Source organism: Pseudophryne corroboree, chromosome 5 (assembly GCF_028390025.1).
Source record: "Pseudophryne corroboree isolate aPseCor3 chromosome 5, aPseCor3.hap2, whole genome shotgun sequence".
Taxonomy (NCBI): domain Eukaryota; kingdom Metazoa; phylum Chordata; class Amphibia; order Anura; family Myobatrachidae; genus Pseudophryne; species Pseudophryne corroboree.
The window spans coordinates 634,664,329-634,685,217 of record NC_086448.1 but is presented as its reverse complement, the minus strand read 5'-3'; the positions used below and the strand labels follow the sequence as shown (position 1 = coordinate 634,685,217).

The window sequence follows — 20,889 nt, the reverse complement described above, 5'->3', positions numbered from 1 at the left end:
TCCTTAGTCTTCTGTGCATTCTAATGTAATTATGTATCTATGTAACTTTATATACTGTTTGTGTTTCCCTTGTAGAACGCTACAGAATCACTGTGGCATATTATAATTAAATAATAATAATAATAATACCATGAATACAGTCATTTGCAGATGGATATGCCTGGCAACGACGGCATGCAGGTAAATGCAGCCATGAACAATATATCACACGGCCGCTCTGCATATAGTTCAGTGTGTATGGCTGACCAATACATTGTTATATCGGTCGTGCCGTCGACCGGGTAACACATTGTTTTGATGTGTACCCAGCCTAAGTCAATAGCAGTGTTTTCCGAAAACAGAGAGTACTGTATATGAACCTGTTAGGTGCAATTGTACAAAGATAATGTCTTTGTACTGCATATTCAGTGTGTACAGCAGGCCTGGCCAACCTGTGGCTCTCCAGCTGTTGTGAAACTACAAGCCCCAGCATGCCCTTCTACACTTTTCCTATTAGGAAATGCTAAAACTGTGGCAGAACATGCTGGGATGTGACGTTTCACAACAGCTGGATAGCCACAGGTTGGCCAGACCTGGTGTACAGCATAATATCACCCATTTTGATGTATATCATTAATAAATACGATAAAATTATGTAAATACATGCATATCTACCCAAGTATTACTTCAAAAGACATACATGAAGAAGTTTGTTAGACTCAGCAGTTAAGTGAAATTGATTTCATGCACAGTACAAGGAGAATATCCTTACTCAATATAAAAGCTGTTTTCTCCACAGATATTAATAAAGTCAAAAGACTTATCCAGTGGTTTCTCCTGTAAGATGTTGTGTGTGTAACTTTCGGCTGGAACAAGTAGGACAGATTCCTAAAAGAGAACAAGTCATGTTTTAGCTACAAATAGCAGCTGAAGCTACAAACACTACATTGTCCTGTGCACACAAAACATTACCAACAGTAGACATTCCAAAAATAGTTTTTATAAAACTTGTGGACAAAATAATATATTACCAAAAACATATGAACTAAAAAAAGAAGCACTAATAATATGATAAATCAATGAAAGCAAATAGATGGCTACAGAACTGAAAACTATTCAAACTGTACAAGGCAAGATCAAAATATTCCAAAACATATATGTAGCCACACAGAGCACACAACAGGCTGAGCGTCTATTAGATTAATATCCATTTACCATCAGCCTATATAGTATAGTTGTACCAGCATGGATCAGTTCTAGTGTCTACTACAATTTTCATCAGAAAAATGTACAATGAATATTAATTTAGGAGCATTTTTTTAATTTTAAATAATGATATATAAAACATATTAAACCATAAAGCTATGCAAATGGACAAACATAGTTGTATTGTATAGTTTTTAATATTGAGGGACAAAACTGCTCCTAAATCTTAGGTATAGTTGGAAACTATGGGGGATATGTATTAAGCCACGGAAACAGATAAAAGGGAGAGAGATAAAGTATCGCCAATCATCTCTGAGTCCTAACTGCCATGTTACAGTGTGTGTTTGAAAAATGACAGAAGCGAATTAGTTGGTACTTTATCTCTCTCTCCACTTTATCTCTCTCCAAGGCTCTCCCCTATGTTTTATAGTGTTATAAGGGCCCTTAAAACAATATTAATCGATGCACATCTTCAATTATCCTACATAATGACTACCGGGAGTTCCACGTACAAGCGTAAACATAAACAATGCTACCAATCAAAAAAGGAATGGGCACTATAAATTTATATAATATGTCAGTATTGGCAAATGGTTCAGGCGTGGGGTCCCTGGGTTGGTGTGGCTAGGATGCAATGGGGGCATTATTATTGTAATTTGTAACACTTTTCAGCACTTAAACTGTATTTTTATTAATGTAACACTTTCTAACACATTAATTGATACCTTTCAGCTATGCAACACTTTTGGCACCTATGCCTCTTAATAATGCAACACTTATTAACATGTACACTGCTACTTCTCACTGTAGCTGCTGGGATGTGCTGGCCCGGTGGTCCTGTGTTCTGAATCTGAACCTTTGGAATGTTAGGGACCCATCTGATGAGGTTACCTGACCATGGTAGGTGGGGCCATATTTTTTGGCCAAATATTATGCTAAGAAGCTCAATTTTACTCCATGTTAATTATTCTGATTGTTAGGTCTTAGTTTTTAAAGTGTGCACTGGCATTTTCTCTTTTTTTTCTGTAAAGATCAAAGAGCTGTCAGATCGCATTGGTGACCTGAATGGTGACACACACTCACCAAAACCATGGGCTTGTCTGGAGGAGTTGTTACGGTTACCGACAGATCATGGTTAGTGACATCAAGCCCAATCCGATTACCTGCAACCACCAGGTCTCGACATCCAAACACGTGAGGGCAATATGAGGCATTGAAGGTACCTAGAATAATGTCACATAATTTCAGGGTTGTAAAAAATACAGATAATAATGCCAGAGGAGTTGTATAACACCCTTACCTGACCACTGCGTCCCACCATTCACGAGCACTGACACTGGAAATGTAGGGTTCTCAGTCTGATAGTAATGGACAATGAAGACGTATCTCCCTGTTTGTGGTATTCTTCTGCCCAATGTTATGTGATTCTATGCAATTGCCAGATCATAAAATATATTAATAAAGAGATCATCGATATACACGCTTTTTTTAATAAGAATTTACTTACCGATAATTCTATTTCTCGGAGTCCGTAGTGGATGCTGGGGTTCCTGAAAGGACCATGGGGAATAGCGGCTCCGCAGGAGACAGGGCACAAAAAAGTAAAGCTTTACTAGGTCAGGTGGTGTGCACTGGCTCCTCCCCCTATGACCCTCCTCCAGACTCCAGTTAGGTACTGTGCCCGGACGAGCATACACAATAAGGGAGGCATTTTGAATCCCGGGTAAGACTCATACCAGCCACACCAATCACACCGTACAACTTGTGATCTAAACCCAGTTAACAGTATGACAACAGAAAGGGCCTCTTAAAGATGGCTCCTTAACAATAACCCGAATTAGTTAACAATAACTATGTACAAGTATTGCAGATAATCCGCACTTGGGATGGGCGCCCAGCATCCACTACGGACTCCGAGAAATAGAATTATCGGTAAGTAAATTCTTATTTTCTCTATCGTCCTAAGTGGATGCTGGGGTTCCTGAAAGGACCATGGGGATTATACCAAAGCTCCCAAACGGGCGGGAGAGTGCGGATGACTCTGCAGCACCGAATGAGAGAACTCCAGGTCCTCCTTTGCCAGGGTATCAAATTTGTAAAATTTTACAAACGTGTTCTCCCCCGACCACGTAGCTGCTCGGCAGAGTTGTAATGCCGAGACCCCTCGGGCAGCCGCCCAAGATGAGCCCACCTTCCTTGTGGAGTGGGCTTTTACAGTTTTAGGCTGTGGCAGGCCTGCCACAGAATGTGCAAGTTGAATTGTGTTACAAATCCAACGAGCAATCGACTGCTTAGAAGCAGGTGCGCCCAACTTGTTGGGTGCATACAATATAAACAGCGAGTCAGATTTTCTGACTCCAGCCGTCCTTGCAATGTATATTTTTAAGGCTCTGACAACGTCCAACAACTTGGAGTCCTCCAAGTCGCTAGTGGCCGCAGGCACCACAATAGGTTGGTTCAGATGAAATGCTGATACCACTTTAGGGAGAAAATGCGGACGAGTCCGCAGTTCTGCCCTATCCGAATGGAAGATTAGATAAGGACTTTTATAAGATAAAGCCGCCAATTCAGATACTCTCCTGGCAGAGGCCAGGGCTAGTAACATAGTCACTTTCAATGTGAGATATTTCAAATCCACCTTTTTCAATGGTTCAAACCAATGGGATTTGAGGAAATCTAAAACTACATTTAGATCCCACGGTGCCACCGGAGGCACCACAGGAGGCTGTATATGCAGTACTCCCTTGACAAAAGTCTGGACCTCAGGGACAGAGGCCAATTCTTTTTGGAAGAATATTGACAGGGCCGAAATTTGAACCTTAATGGATCCCAATTTGAGACCCATAGATAATCCTGATTGCAGGAAATGTAGGAAACGACCCAGTTGGAATTCCTCCGTCGGAACCCTCCGATCCTCGCACCACGCTACATATTTTCGCCAAATGCGGTGATAATGTTTCACGGTGACTTCCTTCCGTGCCTTAATCAAGGTAGGAATGACTTCTTCTGGAATGCCTTTCCCTTTTAGGATCTGGCGTTCAACCGCCATGCCGTCAAACGCAGCCGCGGTAAGTCTTGAAAAAGACAGGGACCCTGCTGTAGCAGGTCCCTTCTCAGAGGTAGAGGCCACGGTTCGTCCGTGAGCATCTCTTGAAGTTCCGGATACCAAGTCCTTCTCGGCCAATCCGGAACCACTAGTATTGTTCTTACTCTTCTTTGCCGTATGATCTTCAATACCTTTGGTATGAGCGGCAGAGGAGGAAACACATACACTGACTGGTACACCCAAGGAGTTACCAGTGCGTCCACAGCTATTGCCTGTGGATCTCTTGACCTGGCGCAATATTTGTCCAGTTTCTTGTTGAGGCGAGACGCCATCATGTCTACAATTGGTCTTTCCCAACGGTCTATTAACATGTTGAAGACTTCTGGATGTAGACCCCACTCTCCCGGATGAAGATCGTGTCTGCTGAGGAAGTCTGCTTCCCAGTTGTCCACGCCCGGGATGAACACTGCTGACAGTGCTATCACGTGATTCTCCGCCCAGCGAAGAATCTTGGCAGCTTCTGCCATTGCACTCCTGCTTCTTGTGCCGCCCTGCCTGTTTACATGGGCGACCGCCGTGATGTTGTCCGACTGAATCAACACCGGCTTTCCTTGCAGGAGAAGTTCCGCCTGGCTTAGAGCATTGTAGATTGCTCTTAGTTCCAGAATGTTTATGTGAAGAGACTTTTCCAGACTCGTCCATACTCCCTGGAAGTTTCTTCCTTGTGTGACTGCTCCCCAGCCTCTCAGGCTGGCGTCCGTGGTCACCAGGATCCAATCCTGAATGCCGAATCTGCGGCCTTCTAATAGGTGAGCCTTCTGCAACCACCACAGAAGTGACACCCTTGTCTTTGGTGACAGGGTTATTCGCAGGTGCATCTGCAGATGCGACCCTGACCATTTGTCCAACAGATCCCTTTGGAATATTCTTGCATGGAATCTGCCGAATGGAATTGCTTCGTAAGAAGCCACCATTTTTCCCAGGACTCTTGTGCATTGATGTACTGACACTTTTCCTGGTTTTAGGAGGTTCCTGACCAGATCGGATAACTCCTTGGCTTTTTCCTCTGGAAGGAAAACCTTTTTCTGAACCGTGTCCAGAATCATTCCTAGGAACAGCAGACGAGTTGTCGGGATTAAATGGGATTTTGGAATATTCAGAATCCACCCGTGTTGTCTTAGCACCTCTTGAGATAGTGCTAAAGCTGTCTCCAGCTGTTCTCTGGACCTTGCCCTTATTAGGAGATCGTCCAAGTATGGGATAACTAATACGCCTTTTCTTCGAAGAAGAATCATCATCTCGGCCATTACCTTGGTAAAGACCCGAGGCGCCGTGGACAATCCGAACGGCAGCGTCTGAAACTGATAGTGACAGTTTTGAACAATGAACCTGAGGTACCCCTGGTGTGCGGGGTAAATCGGAACGTGTAGATACGCATCCTTGATGTCCAAGGATACCATAAAGTCCCCTTCTTCCAGGTTCGCTATCACTGCTCTGAGTGACTCCATCTTGAACTTGAACTTTTTTATGTAGAGGTTCAAGGACTTCAGATTTAGAATAGGCCTTACCGAGCCATCCGGCTTCGGTACCACAAATAGAGTGGAATAATACCCCTTTCCTTGTTGTAATAGGGGTACTTTGACTATCACCTGCTGAGCGTACAGCTTGTGAATGGCTTCCAACACCCTCTCCCTTTCGGAAGAGACGGTTGGTAAGGCAGACTTCAGGAAACGATGAGGAGGATCCGTCTCTAATTCCAACCTGTACCCCTGAGATATTATCTGCAGGATCCAGGGGTCTACCTGCGAGTGAGCCCACTGCGCGCTGTAATTTTTGAGACGGCCCCCCACTGTCCCCGAGTCCGCTTGAGAGGCCCCAGCGTCATGCTGAGATTTTTGCAGGAGCCGGGGAGGGCTTCTGTTCCTGGGAAGGAGCTGCCTGTTGGTGTCTCTTCCCTCTTCCTCTGCCTCGTGGCAGGTACGACAAGCCCTTTGCTCTCTTATTTTTGTAGGAGCGAAAAGGCTGCGGTTGAAAGGTCGGTGCCTTTCTCTGTTGGGGAGTGACTTGAGGTAAAAAAGTGGATTTCCCGGCAGTAGCCGTGGCCACCAAGTCTGATAGACCAACTCCAAATAACTCCTCCCCTTTATACGGCAAAACCTCCATGTGACGTTTTGAATCCGCATCGCCTGTCCACTGTCGTGTCCATAAGGCTCTTCTGGCTGAAATGGACATAGCACTCACCCGAGATGCCAGTGTGCAAATATCCCTCTGTGCATCACGCATATAGATAAATGCATCCTTTATTTGTTCTAACGACAGTAAAACATTGTCCCTATCTAGGGTATCAATATTTTCAATCAGGGATTCTGACCAAACTACTCCAGCACTGCACATCCAGGCAGTTGCTATAGCTGGTCGTAGTATAACACCTGCATGTGTGTATATATTCTTTTGAATAACTTCCATCTTTCTATCTGATGGATCCTTAAGTGCGGCCGTCTCAGGAGAGGGTAACGCCACTTGTTTGGATAAGCGTGTGAGCGCCTTGTCCACCTTAGGGGGTGTTTCCCAGCGCGCCCTAACCTCTGGCGGGAAAGGGTATAATGCCAATAACTTTTTTGAAATTATCAACTTTTTATCAGGAGCAACCCACGCTTCATCACACACGTCATTTAATTCTTCTGATTCAGGAAAAACTGTTTGTAGTTTTTTCACACCATACATAATACCCTGTTTTACGGTATCTGTAGTATCAGCTAAATGTAACGTCTCCTTCATTGCCAAAATCATATAACGTGTGGCCCTACTGGAAAATACGTTTGAATTTCTACCGTCGTCACTGGAATCAGTGCCCGTGTCTGGGTCTGTGTCGACCGACTGAGGCAAAGGGCGTTTTACAGCCCCTGACGGTGTTTGAGGCGCCTGGACAGGCATTAATTGATTGTCCGGCCGCCTCATGTCCTCAACTGACTGTTTAAGGGAAGATAAACCATCACGTAATTCCACAAATAAAGGCATCCATTCTGGTGTCGACCCCCTGGGGGGTGACATCTGCATATTTGGCAATTGCTCCGCCTCCACACCAATATCGTCCTCATACATGTCGACACCACGTACCGACACACACCGCAAACTCACAGGGAATGCTCTAATGAAGACAGGACCCACTAGCCCTTTTGGGGAGACAGAGGGAGAGTCTGCCAGCACACACCACAAAGCGCTATATATACAAGGGATATCCTTATATTAAGTGCTCCCTTATAGCTGCTTTAATATATATATATATATATAGCCATTAATGTGCCCCCCCTCTCTGTTTTACCCTGTTTCTGTAGTGCAGTGCAGGGGAGAGACCTGGGAGCCGTTCTGACCAGCGGAGCTGTGACAGAAAATGGCGCCGTGTGCTGAGGAGATAGGCCCCGCCCCTTTTTCGGCGGGTTCTTCTCCCGCTATTTTTCCAGTCAGGCAGGGGTTAAATATCTCCATATAGCCCCTATGGGCTATATGTGAGGTATTTTTAGCCTTGTATAAGGTTTATATTTGCCTCTCAGAGCGCCCCCCCCCAGCGCTCTGCACCCTCAGTGACTGCCCAGTGAAGTGTGCTGAGAGGAAAATGGCGCACAGCTGCAGTGCTGTGCGCTACCTTATGAAGACTGAGGAGTCTTCAGCCGCCGGTTTCCGGACCTCTTCACGCTTCAGCATCTGCAAGGGGGTCGGCGGCGCGGCTCCGGGACCGGACTCCACGGCTGGGCCTGTGTTCGATCCCTCTGGAGCTAATGGTGTCCAGTAGCCAAGCAGCAAATCCACTCTGCATGCAGGTGAGTTTACTACTTTCCCCCTAAGTCCCACGTTGCAGTGATCCTGTTGCCAGCAGGACTCACTGTAAAGAAAAAAACCTAAACTAAACTTTCTCTAAGCAGCTCTTTAGGAGAGCCACCTAGATTGCACCCTTCTCGTTCGGGCACAAAATCTAACTGGAGTCTGGAGGAGGGTCATAGGGGGAGGAGCCAGTGCACACCACCTGACCTAGTAAAGCTTTACTTTTTTGTGCCCTGTCTCCTGCGGAGCCGCTATTCCCCATGGTCCTTTCAGGAACCCCAGCATCCACTTAGGACGATAGAGAAAAATAATTGATTTTTACTAAGAAAAAATAGTTTTGTATCTTTGAACTATATACAGTAAATATATGGTGGGGCATAAGCTAAGCATTTTGTGAGAAAAATATAAATACAATCTTAATTCTTATGATTTATGGCCAACTGTGTGGCCAGCTAGGTGGCTGATCCTATTTATGCAATCATGAGGATGGGCCTAATTTTATGTGGAAGCCTGAAGCTGTAGACCCATCCGTCTCATTGTTAATCTGGACACGGACACATATCTGTTGCAGTTTATCATCCAGACACATCTGAGACCTCTGCTGGAGCCCCTACAGATTAGCCCTCCCACCCAAGGTTTCCAGACATAATAAATTAAACTTAACCTGTTTAGTTTTTTTTTTTAAATCTAGCAGATTTGTTTAGTGATGCCAAGAAGTCTTCAAGGTAAATGTAAACCCAAAAAATAACACACAGGTGAAAGCAATATAGATTATTTTACACCAATTGTACAATCTCAGTACTAATTAACATACTTATATCACTTTTCATTGTGTTATGTGTCATTAGCTGGCTAACAGGATTTTACATGTGGTCGGGGCTTTAACAATGACTTTATACTGCTAGCACTAGTCTCTTGGACCCTCATGTGAATTGGAGTACATCACAAATACCTCTTCTGATTTCAGCAACACTCTGTTGCCTGACTGACCAGGAATCACCGGCCCAAGGACAGGTTCTTGTACCCTGTTCTTCTGCCCACCAGAGTATCTAGCATCTTTGAGAGAGTCCAGCACCAAAGCCAGAGGGGGGTTTTCATAGACTGTAGACTGGATGCAACAAGGGCTTGGAAACAACAATACATAACATAACTACAGCTGCCAACTTTTGACAATATATTTCACATACAATCTTAGACAAATGCATAGACAAGTATTGCGGCACAGCGTTGTGCAGGTTTATGTCACAGACAATACAGACCAGTAACATTTTGGCATGTGGTCTTTTATGGTAGTTGTAAAACTGCAGCAACATGTGACACAAAGGTGCCAATGGGCAAACTAATATAGCATACATATACAGGGAAGATGGATTGCATTTACATGTGACTTACGTATTCAAAGTCACTTGTCATTGCTTGTATGCTGCAACAAGCACCCCAATTATTTATTTTATAATTTATTACCAGTTACTTATATAGCGCGCACATATTCCGTAGCGCTTTACAGAGAAAATTTGCTCATTCACATCAGTCCCTGCCCCAGTGTAACTTACAATATATACCACACGTACACGCACACACATTCACGTTAGGGTTAATTTTGTTCGGAGCCAATTAACCTTCCAGTATATTTTTGGATTGTGGGAGGAAACCGGAGTACCCGGAGGAAACCCACGCAAGTACGGGGAGTATATACAAACTCCACACTGTTAGGGGCATGGTGTGAATCGAACCCATGACCTTAGTGCTGTGAGGCAGTAATGCTAACCATTACACCATCGGTACTGCCCAAAGGGTGTCTTACTGTAACATATAAGTACTGGTAAGTGCATAATACCTAAGGCATTCCACAGAGCTGCGTTATTGAGGAGCATTAGCAGCAGATAGATGCGTGCGAGCCCTAAATGTCATATTCAGGTAATAACATAATTGAACATTCTATTATGGATCACATCCAGGATTGTTTGATAAAGTGACCTGAGTGCAATTGAATAATGAGTACCCAGAAATCCCTCCTGATGGACTGGATGGACCAAATGGACTGAATCAGCTACCTGCTGAATCCTGATCGACCAAATCAGCTATCTGCTAAATCCTCATTAGCTACTTGCTGACTCCTCATCAGTTACCTACTGACTCCTCATCAGTTACCTACTGACTCCTCATCAGTTACCTACTGACTCCTCATTAGCTACCTGCTGAATCCTCATTAGCTACCTGCTGAATCCTCATTAGCTACCTGCTGAATCCTCATTAGCTACCTGCTGAATCCTCATCAGCTACTGGCTGAAACCTTATCAGGTACCTGCTGAATGAGTGAAGAAGCCGTCTTTCCTCCAGGTGAAAATCAATTTGGCTATTGGAGTATCAGTGTGATATATCTTATTCTTTATGTGTGGTGGGTGTTTTCTTTTTTTACTACTACACACACACACACACACACACACACACACACACACACACACACACACACACACACACACACTTAATTTGTATGGGCGCAAATTTAGAAAATAAAAATAGCACAATCCATCAAGAAAATAAGAATTTACTTACCGATAATTCTATTTCTCGTAGTCAGTAGTGGATGCTGGGAACTCCGTAAGGACCATGGGGAATAGCGGCTCCGCAGGAGACTGGGCACAAAAGAAAAGCTTTAGGACTACCTGGTGTGCACTGGCTCCTCCCCCTATGACCCTCCTCCAAGCCTCAGTTAGGATACTGTGCCCGGACGAGCGTACACAATAAGGAAGGATTTTGAATCCCGGGTAAGACTCATACCAGCCACACCAATCACACCGTACAACCTGTGATATGAACCCAGTTAACAGCATGATAACAGAGGAGCCTCTGGATAGATGGCTCATAACAACAATAACCCGAATTGTTAACAATAACTATGTACAAGTATTGCAGATAATCCGCACTTGGGATGGGCGCCCAGCATCCACTACGGACTACGAGAAATAGAATTATCGGTAAGTAAATTCTTATTTTCTCTGACGTCCTAGTGGATGCTGGGAACTCCGTAAGGATCATGGGGATTATACCAAAGCTCCCAAACGGGCGGGAGAGTGCGGATGACTCTGCAGCACCGAATGAGAGAACTCAAGGTCCTCCTCAGCCAGAGTGTCAAATTTGTAAAATTTTTCAAAGGTATTTGACCCTGACCAAGTAGCAGCTCGGCAAAGTTGTAACGCCGAGACCCCTCGGGCAGCCGCCCAGAATGAGCCCACCTTCCTTGTGGAGTGGGCATTTACAGATTTTGGCTGTGGCAGGCCTGCCACAGAATGCGCAAGCTGAATTGTATTACAGATCCAGCGAGCAATGGTCTGCTTAGAAGCAGGAGCACCCAGCTTGTTGGGTGCGTACAGGATAAACAGCGAGTCAGATTTTCTGACTCCAGCCGTCCTGGAAACATATATTTTCAGGGCCCTGACAACGTCTAGCAACTTGGAGTCCTCCAAGTCCCTAGTAGCCGCAGGCACCACAATAGGCTGGTTCAGGTGAAACGCTGACACCACCTTAGGGAGAAACTGAGGACGAATCCTCAATTCCGCCCTGTCCGAATGGAAAATCAGATAAGGGCTTTTACAGGATAAAGCCGCCAATTCTGACACGCGCCTGGCCGAAGCCAGGGCCAACAGCATGACCACTTTCCATGTGAGATATTTTAAATCCACAGATTTAAGCGGTTCAAACCAATGTGATTTGAGGAACCCCAAAACTACATTGAGATCCCAAGGTGCCACTGGAGGCACAAAAGGAGGCTGTATATGCAGCACCCCCTTGACAAACGTCTGAACTTCAGGAACTGAAGCCAGTTCTTTCTGGAAGAAAATCGACAGGGCCGAAATCTGAACCTTAATGGATCCCAATTTGAGGCCCATAGACACTCCTGTTTGCAGGAAATGCAGGAATCGACCCAGTTGAAATTCCTCCGTTGGGGCCTTCCTGGCCTCGCACCACGCAACATATTTTCGCCAAATGCGGTGATAATGTTTTGCGGTTACATCCTTCCTGGCTTTGATCAGGGTAGGGATGACTTCCTCCGGAATGCCTTTTTCCTTCAGGATCCGGCGTTCAACCGCCATGCCGTCAAACGCAGCCGTGGTAAGTCTTGGAACAGACAGGGTCCTTGCTGGAGCAGGTCCCTTCTTAGAGGTAGAGGCCACGGGTCCTCTGTGAGCATCTCTTGAAGTTCCGGGTACCAAGTCCTTCTTGGCCAATCCGGAGCCACGAGTATAGTTCTTACTCCTCTCCGTCTTATAATTCTCAGTACCTTGGGTATGAGAGGCAGAGGAGGGAACACATACACTGACTGGTACACCCACGGTGTTACCAGAGCGTCCACAGCTATTGCCTGAGGGTCCCTTGACCTGGCGCAATACCTGTCCAGTTTTTTGTTGAGGCGGGACGCCATCATGTCCACCTTTGGTTTTTCCCAACGGTTTACAATCATGTGGAAGACTTCTGGGTGAAGTCCCCACTCTCCCGGGTGGAGGTCGTGCCTGCTGAGGAAGTCTGCTTCCCAGTTGTCCACTCCCGGAATGAACACTGCTGACAGTGCTATCACATGATTTTCCGCCCAGCGAAGAATCCTTGCAGCTTCTGCCATTGCCCTCCTGCTTCTTGTGCCGCCCTGTCTGTTTACGTGGGCGACTGCCGTGATGTTGTCCGACTGGATCAGCACCGGCTGACCCTGAAGCAGAGGTCTTGCTTGGCTTAGAGCATTGTAAATGGCCCTTAACTCCAGGATATTTATGTGAAGTGATGTCTCCAGGCTTGACCACAAGCCCTGGAAATTTCTTCCCTGTGTGACTGCTCCCCAGCCTCGTAGGCTGGCATCTGTGGTCACCAGGACCCAGTCCTGAATGCCGAATCTGCGGCCCTCTAGAAGATGAGCACTCTGCAACCACCACAGGAGAGACACCCTTGTCCTTGGTGACAGGGTTATCCGCCGATGCATCTGAAGATGCGATCCGGACCATTTGTCCAGCAGGTCCCACTGGAATGTTCTTGCGTGGAATCTGCCGAATGGGATTGCTTCGTAAGAAGCCACCATTTTTCCCAGGACCCTTGTGCATTGATGCACTGAGACTTGGCCTGGTTTTAGGAGGTTTCTGACTAGCTCGGATAACTCCCTGGCTTTCTCCTCCGAGAGAAACACCTTTTTCTGGACTGTGTCCAGGATCATCCCTAGGAATAGAAGACGTGTCGTCGGGATCAGCTGCGATTTTGGGATATTGAGAATCCAACCGTGCTGCCGCAACACTACTTGAGATAGTGCTACCCCGACTACCAACTGTTCCCTGGATCTTGCCCTTATCAGGAGATCGTCCAAGTAAGGGATAATTAAAACTCCTTTCCTTCGGAGGAGTATCATCATTTCGGCCATTACTTTGGTAAAGACCCGGGGTGCCGTGGACAATCCAAACGGCAGCGTCTGAAACTGATAGTGGCAGTTCTGTACCACAAACCTGAGGTACCCTTGGTGAGAAGGGTAAATTGGGACATGGAGGTAAGCATCCTTGATGTCCAGAGACACCATATAATCCCATTCTTCCAGGTTCGCAATCACCGCTCTGAGTGACTCCATCTTGAATTTGAACCTCTGTATGTAAGTGTTCAAGGATTTCAGATTTAAAATAGGTCTCACCGAGCCGTCCGGCTTCGGTACCACAAACAGCGTGGAATAATACCCCTTTCCCTGTTGCAGGAGGGGTACCTTGATTATCACCTGCTGAAAATACAGCTTGTGAATTGCTTCTAATACCGCCTCCCTGTCGGAGGGAGACGTCTGTAAAGCAGACTTTAGGAAACGGCGAGGGGGAGACGTCTCGAATTCCAATTTGTACCCCTGAGATACCACCTGAAGGATCCAGGGGTCCACTTGTGAGTGAGCCCACTGCGCGCTGAAATTCTTGAGACGGGCCCCCACCGTGCCTGAGTCCGCTTGTAAAGCTCCAGCGTCATGCTGAGGACTTGGCAGAAGCGGGAGAGGGCTTCTGTTCCTGGGAACTGGCTGTTTGCTGCAGCCTTTTTCCTCTCCCTCTGCCACGGGGCAGAAATGAGGAGCCTTTTGCCCGCTTGCCCTTATGGGGCCGAAAGAACTGCGCCTGATAATACGGCGTCTTCTTATGTTGAGAGGCTACCTGGGGTAAAATTGTGGATTTCCCAGCAGTTGCCGTGGCCACTAGGTCTGATAGACCTACCCCAAATAACTCCTCCCCTTTATAAGGCAATACTTCCATATGCCTTTTGGAATCCGCATCACCTGACCACTGCCGCGTCCATAACCCTCTTCTGGCAGAGATGGACAGCGCACTTACTCTTGACGCCAGTCGGCAAATATCCCTCTGTGCATCACGCATATATAAAAATGCATCTTTTAAATGCTCTATAGTCAGTAATATACTGTCCCTATCTAGGGTATCAATATTTTCGGTCAGGGAATCCGACCAAGCCACCCCAGCACTGCACATCCAGGCTGAGGCGATTGCTGGTCGCAGTATAACACCCGTGTGAGTGTATATACATTTTAGGATATTCTCCTGCTTTCTGTCAGCAGGTTCCTTTAGGGCGGCCGTATCAGGAGACGGTAGTGCCACCTGTTTAGACAAACGTGTGAGCTCTTTATCCACCCTATGGGGTGTTTCCCAATGTGCCCTATCCTCTGGCGGGAAGGGGTATGATGCCAATAACCTTTTAGGAATTATCAGGGTTTTTTTTTATCGGGGGAAACCCACGCTTCATCACACACTTCATTTAATTCTTCAGATGCAGGAAAAACTACAGGTAGTTTTTTCTCACCAAACATAATACCCTTTTTAGTGGTACTTGTACTATCAGAAATGTGTAAAACATTTTTCATTGCCTCAATCATGTAACGTGTGGCCCTACTGGAAGTCACATTCGTCTCTTCATCGTCGACACTGGAGTCAGTATCCTTGTCGGCGTCTGTATCTGCCATCTGAGGTAACGGGCGTTTTAGAGCCCCTGATGGCCTTTGAGACGCCTGGACAGGCACAAGCTGAGTAGCCGGCTGTCTCATGTCATCAACCGTCTTTTGTAAAGAGCTGACACTGTCACGTAATTCCTTCCATAAGCCCATCCACTCAGGTGTCGACTCCCTAGGGGGTGACATCTCTATTACAGGCAATTGCTCCGCCTCCACATCATTTTCCTCCTCATACATGTCGACACAATCGTACCGACACACAGCACACACACAGGGAATGCTCTGATAGAGGACAGGACCCCACTAGCCCTTTGGGGAGACAGAGGGAGAGTATGCCAGCACACACCAGAGCGCTATATATATATACTGGGATAACACTATAAAGAGTGTTTTTCCCTTATAGCTGCTATTTATATTATTACTGCGCCAAATTAGTGCCCCCCCCTCTCGTTTTACCCTTTTCTGTAGTGCAGGACTGCAGGGGAGAGTCAGGGAGACGTCCTTCCAGCGGAGCTGTGAGGGAAAATGGCGCCAGTGTGCTGAGGAGATAGGCTCCGCCCCCTTCTCGGCGGACTTTTCTCCCGCTTTTTGCTGTATTCTGGCAGGGGTTAATATACATCCATATAGCCCTGGGGGTTATATGTGATGTATATTCGCCAGCCAAGGTGTTTTTATTGCTGCTCAGGGCGCCCCCCCCCTAGCGCCCTGCACCCTCAGTGACCGGAGTGTGAAGTGTGCCTGAGGAGCAATGGCGCACAGCTGCAGTGCTGTGCACTACCTTGTTGAAGACTGATGTCTTCTGCCGCCGATTTTCCGGACCTCTTCTTGCTTCTGGCTCTGTAAGGGGGCCGGCGGCGCGGCTCTGGGACCGGACTCCGAGGCTGGGCCTGTGTTCGGTCCCTCTGGAGCTAATGGTGTCCAGAAGCCTAAGCTGGCTGCAAGCAGGCAGGTTCGCTTCTTCTCCCCTTAGTCCCTCGATGCAGTGAGCCTGTTGCCAGCAGGTCTCACTGAAAATAAGAAACCTAAAACTAACTTTTTCTAAGAAGCTCAGGAGAGCCCCCTAGATTGCACCCTGCTCGGTCGGGCACAAAAATCTAACTGAGGCTTGGAGGAGGGTCATAGGGGGAGGAGCCAGTGCACACCAGGTAGTACTAAAGCTTTTCTTTTGTGCCCAGTCTCCTGCGGAGCCGCTATTCCCCATGGTCCTTACGGAGTTCCCAGCATCCACTAGGACGTCAGAGAAACAAATGTAATGTTGAAAGTTATGAGTTCCTTGTAGTTACTATAATGGTTAGATCCCACAGCTCTGAGCTTTCCAATAACTAAAAGGTGCAATTATCGGAAACAGAGTTCTCTTGATAACGATTATAGAGTACGGATGGATAGAAAGGAAAGTAACCGCATATACTGTAGTGATACTACAGAAAGTCCCAATGGACTGAGAGGGTCATTCACTCCCGGCCACTAATGCGGCCTGCAGTGCAGTATGCCGATGGCGACAAACTGCGCAAGTGCAGCGGCCGCACAGTGACTGCGGACACACACATTGCGGTCGCATCCCCGATGGATGCAACAGCAATGTGATTGACAGTGGCGGGCATTAACAGGGCGTCGACACAGCGCTGGGGGGTGGGGCTAACAGGGACGTCACACGCAGCCACTTCGATAAAAAAATGCCCGTTGATCGCCTGACAGCCAGGGGTCAACCTTAGATCCGATTAATCCGCCATCTAAATGCGGACACATCGGGGGAGCGAACTCACATATGCTGGCCGGCCCCCAGCATGTGCAGAGATGAATGCAGATCTGGCTGCGTATGCATCCATCTGCATTCATCTCTGAATAACCCCCTCAGCCTATGACTATAATTTAAGAAGAATGGTTACAGTTTTAGGAAGCATATTTAATTAATCACGGTCTAATTCTTTATTTAATAGACGTAAAATAAATACTGCACATTTACCTTTGATTAGGAGGCCGTCCATAAGCTGCAATACAGTGCACCTTTGGCTCAGCATATTCAATGGTGAACTGTTCTATAGGAACCACGCATACAGTGTGCTGCAATATAAACACAACAGACAAACGTACTAAATAAAGTTTATAAAGTTACAGTATATATGTGTCATGAAATACTGTATTCTGAGTTGCAGAATACCCAGAACTCGAAACATTAACAGACATCAGCACATGTTGGTGACAGGCAGATTGATATTTTTGATCCCCTTAAAATAGTTGCCATTAATTAAAGAGTACTATTTACACTGGCCCAAGTAACCATTCAAATACTTGCATTCAGTCTTGAATTTGTACTGCACAGATACATGATGATTGGTTGCGGTGTTCCACTGCACATTTGGGGGGATATCCAATTTACCAGGGCTAATTGTCCCCCTGGGGGCTATCTAATTAGCCCCGATAAGCGGGCACGAGACCCACCTTATCAGGGATTTTGTTTCACCTGCTTCAGGCAGGCGAAGCAATATCCCTGGAAATGGGGCTGATTTATCCGAAAACACACAGGTTTCACTGAACCTGTGTGTTTTTGGGAGATCTTTTTTTTTTTTTTACGGGCGATCCATTTTTCGGACCCAATGTTTTACCGAGGATAATTGGATATCCCCCTTGGTGAGAACTGGAACTCCAAATGAGAATATCTTCTCTAAGATAGAAAACTCACCAGCAGGAATCTGACTGATGATGCTGTGACGTGTATTTCAGTGCCCGGAGACAGCTCGAGCACTGCAATGCGGTTCATGTTGTCCACTGCAATACTGCGGCACAGGAAGCTGGCGGAAACAATAAAAAAAAGATTTTAAACCTACCGGTAAATCTTTTTCTCTTAGTCCGTAGAGGATGCTGGGGACTCCATAAGGACCATGGGTATAGACGGGCTCCGCAGGAGACATGGGCAATAAAAAGAACTTTAGATATGGGTGTGCACTGGCTCCTCCCTCTATGCCCCTCCTCCAGACCTCAGTTAGAGAAACTGTGCCCAGAGGTGACGGACAGTACGAGGAAAGGATTTTTGTTAATCCAAGGGCAAGATACATACCAGCCCACACCATCCACACCGTACAACATGGAATATACGAACCAGTTAACAGCATGAAACAAAACAGCATCAGCCCGAGACTGATCAAAACTGTAACATAACCCTTATGTAAGCAGAAACTATATACAAGTCTTGCAGAATTTAGTCCGCACTGGGACGGGCACCCAGCATCCTCTATGGACTAGGAGAAAAAGATTTACCGGTAGGTTTAAAATCTTATTTTCTCTTACGTCCTAGAGGATGCTGGGGACTCCGTAAGGACCATGGGGATTATACCAAAGCTCCAAAACAGGCGGGAGAGTGCGGATGACTCTGCAGCACCGACTGAGCAAACATGAGGTTCTCATCAGCCAGGGTATCAAACTTGTAGAACTTTGCAAAGGTGTTTGAACCCGACCAAGTCGCCGCTCGGCAAAGCTGTAATGCTGAGACACCTCGGGCAGCCGCCCAAAAAGAGCCCACCTTCCTAGTGGAATGGGCCTTTACAGAATTTGGTAACGGCAATCCAGCCGTAGAATGAGCCTGCTGAATCGTGTTACAGATCCAGCGAGCAATAGTCTGCTTAGAAGCAGGAGCGCCAACCTTGTTGGCTGCATACAGGACAAACAGTGCCTCTGTTTTCCTAACCCGTGCCGTTCTGGCCACATAAATTTTCAATGCCCTGACCACATCAAGGGACTCGGAATCCTCCAAGTCCTGCGTAGCCACAGGCACCACAACAGGTTGGTTCATTTGAAAAGATGAAACCACCTTGGGCAAAAATTGAGGACGAGTCCGCAACTCTGCTCTATCCACATGGAAAACCAGATAGGGGCTTTTGTGAGATAAAGCCGCCAATTACAACACTCGCCTTGCCGATGCCAAGGCCAACAACATGACCACTTTCCAAGTGAGATACTTTAATTCCACCGTTTTAAGAGGCTCAAACCAGTGAGACTTAAGGAACCGCAACACCACGTTAAGGTCCGAGGGTGCCACTGGAGGTACAAAAGGAGGCTGGATATGCAGCACTCCCTTCACAAAAGTCTGTACTTCTGGAAGAGAAGCTAATTCCTTCTGAAAGAAAATGGATAGGGCCGAAATCTGAACCTTAATGGAGTCTAATTTTAGGCCCAAATTCACTCCAGTCTGTAGGAAGTGAAGGAAACGGCCCAGATGGAATTCTTCCGGAGGAGCATTCCTGGACTCACACCAAGATACATACTTCCGCCATATACGGTGATAATGTTTTGCTGTCACGTTCTTCCTAGCCTTTATCAGAGTAGGAATGACCTCATCCGGAATGCCCTTTTCCGCTAGGAACCGCCATGCCGTCAAACGCAGCCGCGGTAAGTCTTGGAACAGACAGGGCCCCTGTTATAACAGGTCCTCTCTGAGAGGAAGAGGCCATGGATCTTCTGTGAGCATTTCCTGCAGTTCCGGATACCAGGCCATTCGAGGCCAATCTGAAACAATGAGAATTGTCTGTACTCCTCTTCGTCTTATGATTCTCAATATCTTGGAGATGAGAGGAAGAGGAGGAAACACATAGACCGACTGGAACACCCACGGTGTCACCAGGGCGTCTACTGCTACCGCCTGAGGGTCCCTTGACCTGGCGCAATACCTCGGTAGTTTTTTGTTGAGACGTGACGCCATCATGTCTATCTGAGGCAGTCCCCACTGACTTGCAATCTCTGCAAAGACTTCCTGATGAAGTCCCCACTCTCCTGGATGTAGATCGTGTCTGCTTCCCAGTTGTCCACTCCCGGAATGAAGACTGCTGTCAGAGAGCTTACATGATTTTCCGCCCAGCGAAGAATCCTGGTGGCTTCTGCCATTGCCACTCTGCTCTGTGTTCCGCCTTGGCGGTTTACATGTGCCACTGCGGTGATGTTGTCTGACTGGATCAGAACTGGTAGTTTGCAAAGCAAATTTTCCGCTTGTCGAAGGGCGTTGTATATGGCCCTCAACTCCAGTATGTTGATGTGAAAACAAGCCTCCTGGCTTGACCAAAGACCCTGGAAGTTTCTTCCCTTTGTGACTGCTCCCCAACCTCGGAGGCTCGCGTCCGTGGTTACCAGAACCCAGTCCTGAATGCCGAACCTGCGACCCTCCAGAAGGTGAGCACTCTGCAGCCACCACAGGAGAGATACCCTGGCCCTGGGGGACAGGGTGATCATCTGATGAATCTGTAGATGAGACCCGGACCACTTGTCCAGAAGGTCCCATTGAAAAGTCCTTGCATGGAACCTGCCGAATGGAATGGCCTTGTAAGTCGCCACCATCTTTCCCAGAACTCGAGTGCAGTGATGCACCGACACCCTCTTTGGCTTCAATAGGTCCTTGACCAAAGATATGAGTTCTTGGGCCTTTTCCGTCGGAAGATAAACCCTTTTCTGGTCTGTATCCAGAATCATGCCTAAGAAAGGCAACCGAGTCGTTGGAACCAACTGTGACTTCGGGAAATTGAGAATCCAGCCGTGCTGTTGCAACACCCTTAGGGAGAGTGACACGCTGTTCAGTAACTGTTCTCTCGATCTCGCTTTTATCAGGAGATCGTCCAAGTACGGGATAATTGTGACACCCTGCTTGCGCAGGAGCACCATCATTTCCGCCATTACCTTGGTGAAAATCCTCGGGGCCGTGGAAAGCCCAAACAGCAACGTCTGAAATTGGTAATGACAATCCTGTACAGAAAACCTCAGGAACGCCTGATGAGGCGGATATATGGGGACATGAAGGTATGCATCCTTTATGTCCAGGGACACCATATAATCCCCCCCATTCCAGGCTGGCGATGAGTATAGGTTTAAGGATTTTAAATTCAAAATGGGCCTGACC

The 20,889-nt window shown here is 46.9% G+C and overlaps 1 protein-coding gene across 2 annotated transcripts in view; it reads right to left on the bottom strand.

Moving 5' to 3' along the window:
* LAMA3 (laminin subunit alpha 3) overlaps positions 1-20,889 on the bottom strand; it is a 477,258-nt gene that overhangs the window by 227,623 nt on the left and 228,746 nt on the right. For both annotated transcript variants that reach the window (XM_063923602.1, XM_063923601.1), the window contains exons 27-32: positions 17,692-17,800; positions 16,975-17,072; positions 9,003-9,174; positions 2,486-2,612; positions 2,269-2,408; positions 752-867 (exon numbers count right to left, since the gene is read on the bottom strand). In XM_063923602.1, the coding sequence (XP_063779672.1) occupies positions 752-867; positions 2,269-2,408; positions 2,486-2,612; positions 9,003-9,174; positions 16,975-17,072; positions 17,692-17,800 (762 nt within the window). The remainder of the gene's footprint in view (positions 1-751; positions 868-2,268; positions 2,409-2,485; positions 2,613-9,002; positions 9,175-16,974; positions 17,073-17,691; positions 17,801-20,889) is intronic.